The 13,799-nt window shown below is 35.8% G+C and overlaps 1 protein-coding gene across 1 annotated transcript in view; it reads left to right on the forward strand.

Annotated features, from left to right (window-relative positions):
* Smp_163730 (putative rhoptry protein) overlaps positions 1 to 13,799 on the forward strand; it is a gene marked incomplete at both ends in the record, with an annotated part of 82,384 nt that overhangs the window by 62,063 nt on the left and 6,522 nt on the right. Inside the window, 4 exons of the mRNA XM_018790328.1 lie at positions 2,020 to 2,250; positions 6,263 to 6,376; positions 8,747 to 9,142; positions 11,387 to 11,421. Coding sequence (XP_018655683.1) covers positions 2,020 to 2,250; positions 6,263 to 6,376; positions 8,747 to 9,142; positions 11,387 to 11,421 — 776 coding nt within the window. The remainder of the gene's footprint in view (positions 1 to 2,019; positions 2,251 to 6,262; positions 6,377 to 8,746; positions 9,143 to 11,386; positions 11,422 to 13,799) is intronic.

Here is a 13,799-nt window from a genome sequence, read left to right on the forward strand (position 1 = left end):
TGTTTTATAAACATATACATAATACATCTTGATAATGGATAGCAAATAGTCTTAGTATGTACTTCCGTAAACAATGAACTTAGAAAACTCTTTTTTGCCTCTAACTTATTTACACAGGATTACCATATATTAACCTGAAAACCCATATTTTTAAGATCAATCAAATTAATATAATTCCAATGTGTTTGGTCGTGAATCATGTATCTGGTATAATTTGACCTAGTCTATGTATAGATTATCGATCGAGTGTCAAGTCTAATGATAATATAATATCAGTCTCCGGTCCTATTACCATATTTTAGTAGTGTACCTCAGAAACAGAAAATATTTTAATTCTTTCATTATATCAGTAACTGTTGCAAAAATGATGGAGAATATCTGCAGTTCGTGATTAGAATGTTGGTGTTGTGTTGTTTAAGTTGAATAGTTTACTCATGAAGCTCTTATTTTCCTTGTGGACAACATCATCAACATATACTTCTCTGAAGTAGCCATTTTATTTGCTTTTTCACAATAAAAGATGATACTTGTTCTATCATGTGGTATGGCAACTCGAACTGATGTACGTACGTACGAAGTTCTACGTTGTGACTAACTGATGTGGACGTCTACACTTGATGAATATATTATATTTTGACTTTTCATTTTCTTATATGTACCTATTCCTCCCCATACAATAGCTGTTAAAACTTATGAAAAGACTAAATTAAATTATCAACAGCTTTTAGGAATGTTTGAATCTTATGAAAATCACTTATTCACTAACTATTTTTCTTTCGATGAATTTAAATTTGTTTTTCCCACTACACTTTTCATGTGCTTAAACGTCGTTCATTTGTCATTGTGACCAAGCCCCCAAATGCCCTGGTACGGCCGAGAGTGGAGAGAGTCCTCTCTCCCTCTCGAAATGCTCTCACATGGCCACGCGTATATAGCCTCTGACAGGGAAGTTCTACTCACTGACTTCTCGCGGCATTACTGTTGTTTACAAAATTGAGAGGACGAAAAGCGAATGTCCGGCGCTTTAACCAGGTTGGTGGACACGGAAGGTCCCCCTAGGGGGGTTGGAAAACCCTGATTCCAAACCAATGGTGCACATGCGGTCCAGTAATCTGAGGGAACAAATGGTGTATGACTCAATCGTTGGTCACCGGCTAACATGGGACTGCATCTCCTCACGATGCTCCACTGCCTTGTGGATCAGACCTTCAGGTCACAGGCTCCGGTTGTAGCCCCCTAAGAAAACCACCTGCTTCAGTTTGGGCACCTGGGTGGTATCACAGCCCTCACACAAATCGAATGAGATTTGTGCGGCACATATGTATTCGGTGCTCCTTTGTACCAATATTTATGTGTTCAAATAAATAAATAAACATTGTGACCAAAGATGCTATCTCCCTATTGGTTCGTCACTTTATTAAATATACAAATTTATTTCCTTCCTGTTAAAGATATCGTTACCCATTTAAATCGATCTTCTTCCCTCTTTTCTAAAAACATTTCTAAATCAAGATTTGTATTCTAAGTTAACTAGTTTTCATGAGAAGTATAATGGAGTTGTTGCATTCAATAAATATATGGTAGGAGATCATTACTGTTTAGGCAGATCACATCAGACATTTATTTGTTGGTCAGTCTAGATCCCCACTATGTTGAATTTTGTTCTCTGAGCTGGATGGTTTGGTCGTATTGTATTTGTGGATCATGTAGTGTGCATCAGCTATCAATAGATGTACTATTTTCCTTCCGCTTTGATCACCTATTCCCCATCCCACTGGACAGTTGATTAGACGTTTGTATCTTAAACTTGTTGGCAGAACACGCTGGCGAAGATACTCGCGGAGAAAATAGAGTTGTCCTCGAGTGGAAGCCTGCCTTTTGGTAACGTTCTCCCATTTTCGAACAACGAGAAGCGTGCTACGCTCATATGATTTTGAGAGATCTCCACGTATAGTTTATTTATTGTTTGTCTGTTTGTCTCTCTTCTATTGTATTTGTTTTATTTTTAACAATTTTTAGCTTCTCCGTGCTGTATTTGAACATCTATCAATATCAAGTAAATGTGATCTATTAACATCACTTCAATCATCAGTGAAAAATGCTAATCGATCAACTCCATTGCTTAATTCGACTGTACACTTTCAAACACGTATTCGTCAATTATTCAATCGTTTGGTTGTTTCTAATGTAAATTCTAGCGATGATAATTATGACAATAGTCAACAAGTGTTAAATCTCTTCAATAAAGATGTAAGTCTTTGTTAGCCATATATGCGTCATGGCTACGGATGGCCTTGATATAACTTTTATCATAAATATATGGTAGTGAAATTTAAATATGATTGGTCACTGAGTGTGGACAAGCAGGGACTTAGCCTACTGACTATTAAATATGTGATTTCCTCTCAAAGAAAGGAGATCTGAGCAAATATGAAAACTCTAACAGTGTTACTGAACCGGATGAAAGATTCAGTAGACGCCCAGCTTCGAGATCAACAGTCCGGATTCTGTAAGAATCAGTTGTGCATAGGCCAAATCGCGACACTATGGATCATCGTTGAATTTGTCACAATATATCAACTTCCTTGATCATGAGAAATCATTTGACAGCGTGGGTAGGAGAACATTATGGAACCATCTTCAACACTATGGAGTGATTGGCTGAGAAGATCGTCAACATCATCCGAAATTCATACGACGGACTACAATACAAAGTGGTGCATGGAGGACAGCTGACAGACGCATTCCAAGTGAGGACCAGTTTCAAACAAGACTACTTTCTATCTACCTTTGTTTTTCTTCTGTTGGTTGACTGGATTATGAAGACCTTGACATGTGAAGGAAAGCACGGAATACAATGGATAGGTTGGATGCAGCGAGATGATTCGAACCTTTCAGATGACCTAACCCTTCTATCCCATACACACCACCTAATGCGGGTCAAGACAACCAGTGTAGCAGCAGTTTCAGAAGCAGTAGGCCTCAACATACACAAGGGTAAAAGCAAGATCCTCAAATAAAACACGGAGAACACCAAACGAACCAATCACACTTGATGGAGAAACTCTGGAAGAGGTGGAAATTGGTTCGTACCTGAACAGCTTCGTCGATGAACAAGGAGGATCTGATGCAGAAGTTAAAGGTAAAGCAAGGACAACATTCCTACAGTTCAACAACATATGGAACTCGGAACTATTGTCAACAAATATCAAAGTGAGAATCTTCAATACGAGCGTTAAGACAGTTCTACTGTACTGTTATGTTTTTGACCTAGCCGTCGCCAATTTGTTATGACTTGACCTAGGCGGTAGCCAATTGTTATGACTTGATCAAGGTCGTCGCTGATTCGTTATGACCTTACGAATTTAACAAGGACGTAATCCGCGTAAATTATCCACCAATAGAATACGCCTTCTACGACCTTCACACTGTGACAATGACGTTCGATTAATATGAGTAATCTAGCGTCCTTATTGGTCCTTATCCGCCTAACCCGTCCACTTGAGTCCAAAAACACCAATAGCAGCTGCTGTAATGAGAATCGTTTATTTCAAACATACTTTATCTATATACCAGACAGGCAGACCACACCATACCATAAAATAGAAAATTATATTTGTACAAAACCAGGCCAAATGAGGCTGTAAGCGTGGGAGACAATAATCAATAAAACTGAGCATAACTTAGGAACAGTAAATCATACAATAATAATCAATATGTCAAAATGAAGCTTACAATAAGATGAATATAGATATAGATAATCTAGTTACCCGTACTTATGTCTTCGCTACTACATAACACCTCCCCTTTTTTGAAGATTCGAAGATTAGCTTCTGATTTTAAAAAAAATTATCTGTAAGTTGAAATTCTCCAACATTTCCTCCCCCACGAAATAATGTTGGATCCTCATATCTCCAAAATACAATTAGTATGACTTTATTTAGGACATATTCCTCGTATTGAACGCAGAATCTACTAGAAATGAATAGATGATGATGAACGATATTTGATTTTGGGTTATCGGAATTCAGCTTTTCTGAAATATCTCCATCAAATTCATTAAAATTTTCACTAGAGGATATTAGATAACTAGGAGAATCGGCATCTAATAAAATTGCATTAGATTTTTTATCACCATCTGATTCGACCGACTTATTTTTCTCATCTTTATACGAAATTTCATCAGAATTATGGGCATCATTACGCGAACCCATATTATAGGCTTCTGTCTCCCCATGATTTCGAATCACATTTGGCGCAATTTGGTTAACTGTACTGTTCCAGTTATTTTCTGGACATGCGTTCTTCCAGTTTTCTTGGCCAACATCACGCAAACTGTAGTTCTGTTCTGACTTAAGTTTGTCTTCAGATATGGGCGGACTTAATGGTGTTTCATTTGATTCTGGACTCCGGGGGTTGTCTGCGGAACCTTCTTTTTCTTGCTCATCTGATACTGTCACAGTTCCATGTGCATTAGGCAAGATATTGTCTTGCTCTGAACCGGCCAACTTACCAATTTTGCATTTTCCGTCAGATATAAAGGGAATTGAACCCTCAACTTGGCGTTCTTCTGAGACGGCCATTTCCGCACCATTATCTGCATTATAAATAATTTCTTTATTTCCTGAGACGTTTTGTTTAGTGAAAAATTTGTCCAAAAATGTTTCAAATAGTTTCTGCTGGAAGCTTAACATCTGCTGATTCTGGTGCTCTAATATTATCTGCAACTGTTCCAGAGAAATCGTCATTTTTTTACTGCTAATAATAATAATAACTCCAAAAACCGCCGGCAATTATTACAGCTTATTTAATTCCAAAATACGTCACCGACTGCTGTACTTTTTTCGACAAAATCACGTCCCAATTCTTGTACTTTTTTTACCGAAATCCCATCCCCGTCGCCAATTTGTTATGTTTTTGACCTAGCCGTCGCCAATTTGTTATGACTTGACCTAGGCGGTAGCCAATTGTTATGACTTGATCAAGGTCGTCGCTGATTCGTTATGACCTTACGAATTTAACAAGGACGTAATCCGCGTAAATTATCCACCAATAGAATACGCCTTCTACGACCTTCACACTGTGACAATGACGTTCGATTAATATGAGTAATCTAGCGTCCTTATTGGTCCTTATCCGCCTAACCCGTCCACTTGAGTCCAAAAACACCAATAGCAGCTGCTGTAATGCGAATCGTTTATTTCAAACATACTTTATCTATATACCAGACAGGCAGACCACACCATACCATAAAATAGAAATTATATTTGTACAAAACCAGGCCAAATGAGGCTGTAAGCGTGGGAGACAATAATCAATAAAACTGAGCATAACTTAGGAACAGTAAATCATACAATAATAATCAATATGTCAAAATGAAGCTTACAATAAGATGAATATAGATATAGATAATCTAGTTACCCGTACTTATGTCTTCGCTACTACATAACATGTACTGAGCTGAAACTTGGAGAACTACTATAATCATCATCAAAATGTTAAAAGCAGTTCTAAACAAATGTCTACACAAGATGCTGAATGTCCGTTGGTCGGTTATCATCGACAACGACCTACTATGGGCGAGAACAAACTAGAGATCAGCTGGATGAAGTTAGGAAAATACGTTGGAAGTGGATAGGACATAGATTGTGGAAATCATCAAACTGCTTGAAGTGGCAAGCACTAACTTGGAATCGTGAAGGGTAGTGGAAAAGAAGACCAAAGAACACAATATGTTGGGAATTGGAAGTAGACATCGAAAGGATGAAGAGCGATTGGAAACAACTTGGAAGGATTGTCCAGCACAGAGTTGACTGGAGAATACTGGTGGGTGGCCTATGCTGCTCCACGAGTGGTGACAGGCGTAGGTAAGTTAGTAGTAATATATGTAGAGTATTTTCTAAAGCAGACTACGTCATCTCCATGTGCCACAGCACAAACTGGCCATTTCGTTTTGTGAATCAAAACTAACAATATATTGTTCCGTCATTACTGAACTACTCTCATTTTTATCCCAAAATCGGCACCCATTTGTTCAATTTTAGAAAAAAATTTGTTATTATTTAATTTCACCTTTGTGGACTAAAATTCTCTTTTATTGGTTAGTTTATTTTCATCGTTTCATACATTTTAAAAACATTAAAAAACAAAATAGCTGGATAGTATAAGTTCATCTATTTTACTGACTCTGTCTCACGACTTAAAACTTTTGCATATTTGTCATGCCTAATAATTTCGTTTTATTTATCATAATTCTGTCCAGTTTCTTCTAGATTGTGAATTGTTGTTATTCACTAATCCCGTGAGATTTTTAGTCGAATTAATTCGTCTACCAGTCAATCGTAAATGTCCACATTCACTGACTGCAGTTCATCAGGTTAGTCTTTTTGTTGTTTAACTGCCATTATTATTATTATCACTGTTATTGATGTTTAACTCTTCCCACCATGTTACCTGAAGTTTCCTAAAGTCATTAAACTATAGAGTTACACCTTTGAGCTACCTATTTTTAAGCATTCTAGACTTATTATTGTTATTATTATTAATGATTTTATTCAATATTATATTTTTGGCACAATATAGGATTCTCAGCACAAAGTATTTCAACAAATCTCCTTTTTATTTCATGATCGATCCTGACGATAAATATTGAGTGATCGCCATTTAGATGTTAGCAGTTCACGAATCGACATCTGACTACTGTTCATTCTTTTCAATACGTATCGCCAGCCAGCATGGTGTCTCTGATTGTATCTTTTTTTAGCTTGTACAGTGAAAGGTTGTAAACTTTCCATACACGCTACTGAATAGGTTATGCGATTAATAGACATAATTTTATGTTAAAACAAACAAAACTAGATAACTTGCAATATTTAGATGTCAGGAACAGGTAGCCCAGATATTCAAGCAGATCACCGTACTACTCATAAGTAATGTACATTGGCATTTTGGGTTTTGCCTGTCAGGTGTTAAAGGTTTTGAGAAAAACAGTAGGCTATTTATATTCCATCTTCAACAGATATGAATTATCCAAATAAATTAATTTTTTACTACAGTTAATTTCATTAGCGAAATATCAGTCAGCGCTTTTCGTTCACTCTAAAATTTGATTCATTTATGTTTTTTATGGCTTATCGGCGTAACACAAGTTATTATTAAGTTTTACATCATTTTCCCAGAAAGTTTCCTAACTTATAGGCATCTAGCAATTGTAAAACTAACTTGGGCTTTCATTTCTTAAGAGTACTTCGAAAGTAAGTTCTCGATCTTGTTATATACAATCGTTATATATATATAGGTCAGCAGGAGCCTAGCCTACTGGCTATCATACTGCAAGTGTTGGATGTACCAAGTGTAACAAAATACGTGGATAAGATTTTCAACACTTAAGCTAAATAGCTAAAAGTTAAGTTAATAACTGTTGATACTATCTGAATATACTTATAAGAATAGTAGTTTTAACCTAATATTACTATATCTGTAACTATAAATAAATCATTCGTCTATACTAGGACGTGTTTGCATCAGAATTTTAGTACAAAAATGTAACATTTAGAGTTCAAACGATAATGTACGATAACTGTTGCACTGGATTTGCTGGAATTCGAAAATATAATATACTTCATAACCGGTGAATTCTGAATTCAAAGTTTTATAAAATTTCGGAATATTGTTAAGTCTTAGGATAAAATATCTGTCTGATATTCCCTTAATCCATAATCAAAACGAAGCATTTGTCTATAAAATGGTATAATTGATAAAAACATAACCAATATAGTTTACAACCCTCAAATTGTATGGCATTTACACGTGACATGGTACAGTCAAGAAATAAGTTCTCTCTGCTATAGTTATACTAGAGCTATTTACAAAAACACACGGTAAACTGTTGGATGCTGACTGATTGGTCTAGAGTTAGGTGTTCGCGTCCGAAACCGAAGGTCTTGGGTTTGCTTTGCTGGGGGGGTCATATATTGGGGCCAAATGGGTTTTCAAGACCTCTAGGTTATTAGTGGCGTTTTAACTAAGATCTCATGACTTAAAATCTATGAAGATAAACTAAGTAACAACCAGTAGCTATATCACTTCAATAATGCCAGCGAATAAATCGAAGCGAGATTGATGCATATAGTTTATGGATATTGTCACTATTACTAGTGACGTACATATTCAGTGATGATACATCAAGAAAGGAAAAGCTATTGAGACTGTCAAAAGAACACAATTATCATGACAAATGAATTAAATATTGCAGATTCATTTACTCACTTATAAAATATCAAACATAACGAGAATGTTTGATAATAACTTCTTACTTTACTTTTTTATCTACGCCTGTTACTCTCAATGGAGCATAGGTCGACGACCAGCATTCTCCAACCCACTCTGTCTTGGGCCTTCCTTTCTAGTTCTATCCAGATTTTGTTGATTCTTCTCATGTATCTCTCCATTTCTCGGCGTAATGTGTTCTTTGGTCTTCATCTTCTCTTTTGACCTTCAGGATTCCATGTCAGGGTTTGTCTTGTGACACAATTGGGTGATTTCCTCAATGTGTGTCCTATCCACTTCCATCCCTTCTTCCTGATAATGACATAAACTACTTAATAATAGTAAGTAACGTAGTACACAGTAAGGAACTGAGTAGAATAGAAACTAAGATAAAAGGTTGTATGGTTTATCATATCCAGATTTATGTAATCATAATTCCTTAACTTATTTTACTGTATTTTGTTCATTTTAATTACAGCTTCTTGATCAATTATTGTATGCATTTGAAGTTCCTATTAATTTTTCTACTGGAACAAAATCTCTACCTGAAACTAACCATGATAAATTTACGATGACGATTTCATCTGAACAACAAGTTGTGCATAGTACAATTTTTCAAGAAGTCATTTTAATTGATTGGTCAAATCGTAAATCCTATTTAGACATTTCATTATTTGGTTATGAAGATCCATTTGATGAATTAAATAATGGAAATTTATTCAGTGTAAATTTTCAATATGAAGAGGAAAAGAATAAAAGTGACTTATCAAACAATAATAAATTATATCAATTTGATATGTTTGAAGAAGCATGGTCAAGTTCTAAGTTATCAGAAAACCCTCTATTGAATACTATCGTTTATTTATTTACAAAGGTATGTTAAACTAGTGTTATAGTAGGTACGTTTTATTCATTTTTCCTTTATGTCTCAATTTCGGCTGCTAAATTGACGTGGTGGCTGGTTTTGCATATCGGGATGACCTAATCAAGCTATATCAGCTGGATGATTCATTTCCTTAGGTTCTATCATAGCAAACCGGTTAGTTGAAGAGTGACAATATTAAAAGCGGTAAACTCAAGGTCCGAGGACAAAGTTGTACTGTCGAATGTACAGTAGTGGGACGGCTGTAGGTCTTTTTCCCTCAGATAACTAGCATCTACATCAGTGCAACTTCCTCACAACGGAAACGGAGTTATAAAAAGCTGACCCTACAAATGTCACCCCTCACCTTACCCACGAAATTCCGTCGCCGGCGCCAAGGCTTTTTGAAGTGCGGAGCTATTACATCTAAGACTACTAATAAAAATGTAGCGTGTGACCGATCTCAAGAGGTTATCCTCTTGACTCTACAGTCATGGTTCTGAGTTCTCAATATCACCACTACTTAACCCAGTCTACCTTTTAGGTACGTTATAAAGAAGTATCCCTTTACTGTACAGGCAGTCGGAGAGTGATAATTGCCTTCTTACCTCTAATAATACTCAAAATCATCTTGTCCACAATCAGAATTCACCTTCATTAACATCCGTTTTTTTGCTGAATGCTTCATTTACGGTCTACATTAGCCAAATCATGTGTATCTATCACTTTGTTCCGATATTCTGATATTTGAAGTATTTACAACGCAGTCTTTTCTATTTATATTTCCATACTCTATTTGAATAATTTGCCTAATGTAATTATATTATACATTTAAATAGCCTCAAGTCATACTTATGAACTAAATTCTTTTAACGAGTATCTTCAATTAAATAGATAACTTGGTTCTACATGTATTTCTTTATCAACTTGGTAATCGGGTAGTTCTAGGTTACGATAGTCTTCTTTAAGATGCATTTATTTTGGGCTATGTAGAAATACCATATAATTTTTGTAAAAGAAATGAGTGATATAATTAATGTCTAAACTATTAAGACCGTACTCACTGGTGCTATGACTTTTGGTTTGTTTATTATCACGTGGTAAGATCGCTAATCAGAACACGATTTGTACAATCTTAGCACTGTGCCAAATCAATGACGTGTTGATCGGTACGAGCAACCTAGAGTTTTTATCGGTCCTTCTTGTCTAGCCCTTCCTGTTGAGTCCAGAACAGCAATATCTGCTTCCACTATATGGATCATATATTTCGAACATACTTAGTTTATATACAAGCAAACCAGACCATATTATATCATAAAAAAGAAATTAACAGTTTAACATGATCAAACCAAAAAAGTGGCTATGATTGTGAGAGACTGTAACTAGTAAATTGGGAAGAACTTAATAGCAGTAAATCATACCATAATAGTCGATAGGTCAAATAAAAGCTTATGATATATATTATAACATTCCATAAATAGTTCTTAGCAGCTGCCATTCATTTGTTCTTCATTCGGATATGACAATGTGGACGAAACCTAGTCTGAAAGCAAATATCCTCTTGACATCAATCAACTAGGACTTACTATTTATTTAAGAAGTAGGACATCAGTAATCACTCTTACTTCAACAAGATGAAATATTCTACCAGTTTTCAGTAGATCGCCCCTAAATGCCCTGGTACGGTCGAGAGTGGGGAGCGTCCGCTCTCCCTCTCGAAATGCTCTCACATGGCCACGCGTATATAGCCTGTGCCAGGGAAGTCCTACTCACTGTCTTCTCGTGGCATTACTGTTTACAAATTGAGAGGACGAAAAGCGAATGTCCGGCGCTTTAACCTGGTTGGTGGACATGGAAAGTCCACCTAGGGGGAGTTGAAAAACCCTGATTCCAAACCTATGATGCACATGGGCTCCAGTATCCTGGGTGGAACGAATGGCGGACGAACCTGTCATTGGTCAACGGCTACCATGGGACTGCATCTCCTCACGATGCTCCACTGCCTTGTGGATCAGACCTTTAGATCAAAGGCTCGGAGTGTGGCCCCCTAAGAAAACCACCTGCTTCAGTTTGGGCACCTGGGTGGTATCACAGCCCTCACACAAATCAAATGAGATTTTTGCGGCGCATATATATCTGGTGTCCCTTTGTACCAATAATTATGTGTTCAAATAAGTAAATAATAAATTTCAGTAGATATTATCTTTTAATCAGTTTATATTATATTATTATTATTATTACCTTTTCTTTTTACAGCCAAATTGTTTTATTCAAATAAACAACATTATGAAGTATTTCTTAATACTTGTAGAAAACAATATCATGAATAAATCATGTTCTCATATTGATCATTTAACGTCTACAACTCATACTACTACTATTACTAATACTACTAATATAACTAATAACCAACATACCTCTATACAACATATACATATTCGAATATTTATTCATGTATTATATTCACTTATAAAAGATAAATCTATCATTAAACTTTTAGATAGAATTAATTTAAATGAATTAATAGAACAAATTATTCAATTGTTCAATATTTTATTTTTAAACCAATTCAATACTACTACTACTACTACTACTGATTATAGTAGTAGTAATAATAATAATGATTCACATGTACAATTAATGAACAATGATATACAATATCTTATTTCAAATGAAGTAGACATTATATTATTTGAATTAATTCATTATTTTTGTTTTAATCAAGATAATCATAATGATAATAATCTATTAAAACAATTAAAACAAATTAAAAATAATCTTAATTTAATTTATAAATTAAAACAAAATATTCAAAATTCAATAAATATCTATAATTGGTATAAATATAGATGCTTTTATTTATTTAATATAATATTTTCTTCATCCATGGCAACTATTAATCAATTAAATAATAATAATAATGATACTACTACTACTACAAATAATAATAATAATAATAATGGTAATAATAATAATGAATATTTGGAAGATATTTATCAATTGAAAGATCAAATTTTCAATTTATCTATTGAAATAAATGAAATACAAATGAATTCATTGGAAAATTTCATGGATATTAATTTATTTTATAAAAAGTAATTCATTTAAGGAAAAAAAACAATCTATGAATTGTAATCATTTCTTATAATGGATATCAATTATTATTATTATTTATTTAAACACATAAATATTGGTACAATGGGCGCAAGATATATATGCACCGCACAAATCTCATTCGATTTGTGTGAGGGCTATGATACTGCCCATGTGCCCAAACTGAAGCAGGTGGTTTTCTTAAGGGGCTACAACCGGAGCCTATGACCTGAAGGTCTGATCCACAAGGCAGTGGAGCATCGTGAGGAGATGCAGTCCCATGGTAGCCGTTGACCAGCGATTGGTTCATACGCCATTTGTTCCTTCAGGATACTGGGACCCATGTGTACCATTGGTTTGGAATCAGGGTTTTCCAACTCCCCTAGGTGGACTTTCCGTGTCCACTAACCTGGTTAAAGCGCCGGACATTCGCTTTCGTCCTCTCAATTCCGTAAACAACAGTAATGCCACGAGAAGGCAGTGAGTAGGACTTACCTGTCAGAGGCTATATACGCATGGCCATGTGAGAGCATTTGGAGAGGGAGAGCGGACTATCCCCACTCTCGACCGTACCAGGGCGTTTGGGGGCAGATATTACTTACTTACGCCTGTTACCCCTCGTGGAAGAGCCATAGTCCGCTCACCAGTTCCGGTTATCGTTTTCTGAGCGAAATAGTTTTCCACGGGATGAGATCGCTAACTCCATGCCCAACCCTCCTCCTTTACCCGGGTTTGGGACCGGTAGTCACTTTATGAGAGCTACAGGCAGAGTTTTATAATTGATATAAAACAAATTAATTTGACTAGTCTGTTTTTGTTTTGGTAATGTAAACTTTTTGTTTTTCTTTAATTAAAGGATACCTAAATGTACAAGTTGATTAATAGGTTTGGTTAAGGATTGACTGAAGTTCAAGACGGTTGATTCATTGTATTTGAGGCAACCAAATGCTCTAGTTACGGCTGAGACTGGGGAGAGTCCATTCCTCTTCTCGAAATGCTCTCACATTGCTACACGTATACAACCGCTGCTAGGGAAGTTCTATTTATTGCCTTCTCTCGGCGAGGGTGTTATTTACGAAACTGAGAGGACGAAAAGTGAATGTCTGGCGCTTTAAATAGGTTGATGGACACGAAGGGTTTAAACCAATGGTGCACATGGGTTCCAGAATCCTAAGGGAACTAATAGCGTATGAAATTATTGTTGGTCACTGGCTGGCATGGGACTACATCTCATTACGTTGCTCCACTGCCTTGTGGATTAGACATTTAGGTCAAACGCTCAGAGTGTGGCTCCCTAGGATAAATTAATTGTTTCGGTTTGGGCACCCGGGCAGTATCACAGCCCTCAAACGAATCGATGGTAACTACTACTGACCTCATTGTTATTATGTGAGGCGTATGTATTTGCTTCCCCCTTGTACCAATGTTTATGTGTTCAAATAAATAAATAATCCTCTGGATATACTTGAAGAATAGTGTTAGTATTTCCTCTTAAGATTGTACATATATTACGGATTTATAGGAAAATAAATAGTAAATAGATCCGTGGTATTACAAAATATATACCACCGAATGT

The sequence above is a fragment of the Schistosoma mansoni genome, chromosome W (genome assembly GCF_000237925.1).
Source record: "Schistosoma mansoni strain Puerto Rico chromosome W, complete genome".
Classification (NCBI taxonomy): domain Eukaryota; kingdom Metazoa; phylum Platyhelminthes; class Trematoda; order Strigeidida; family Schistosomatidae; genus Schistosoma; species Schistosoma mansoni.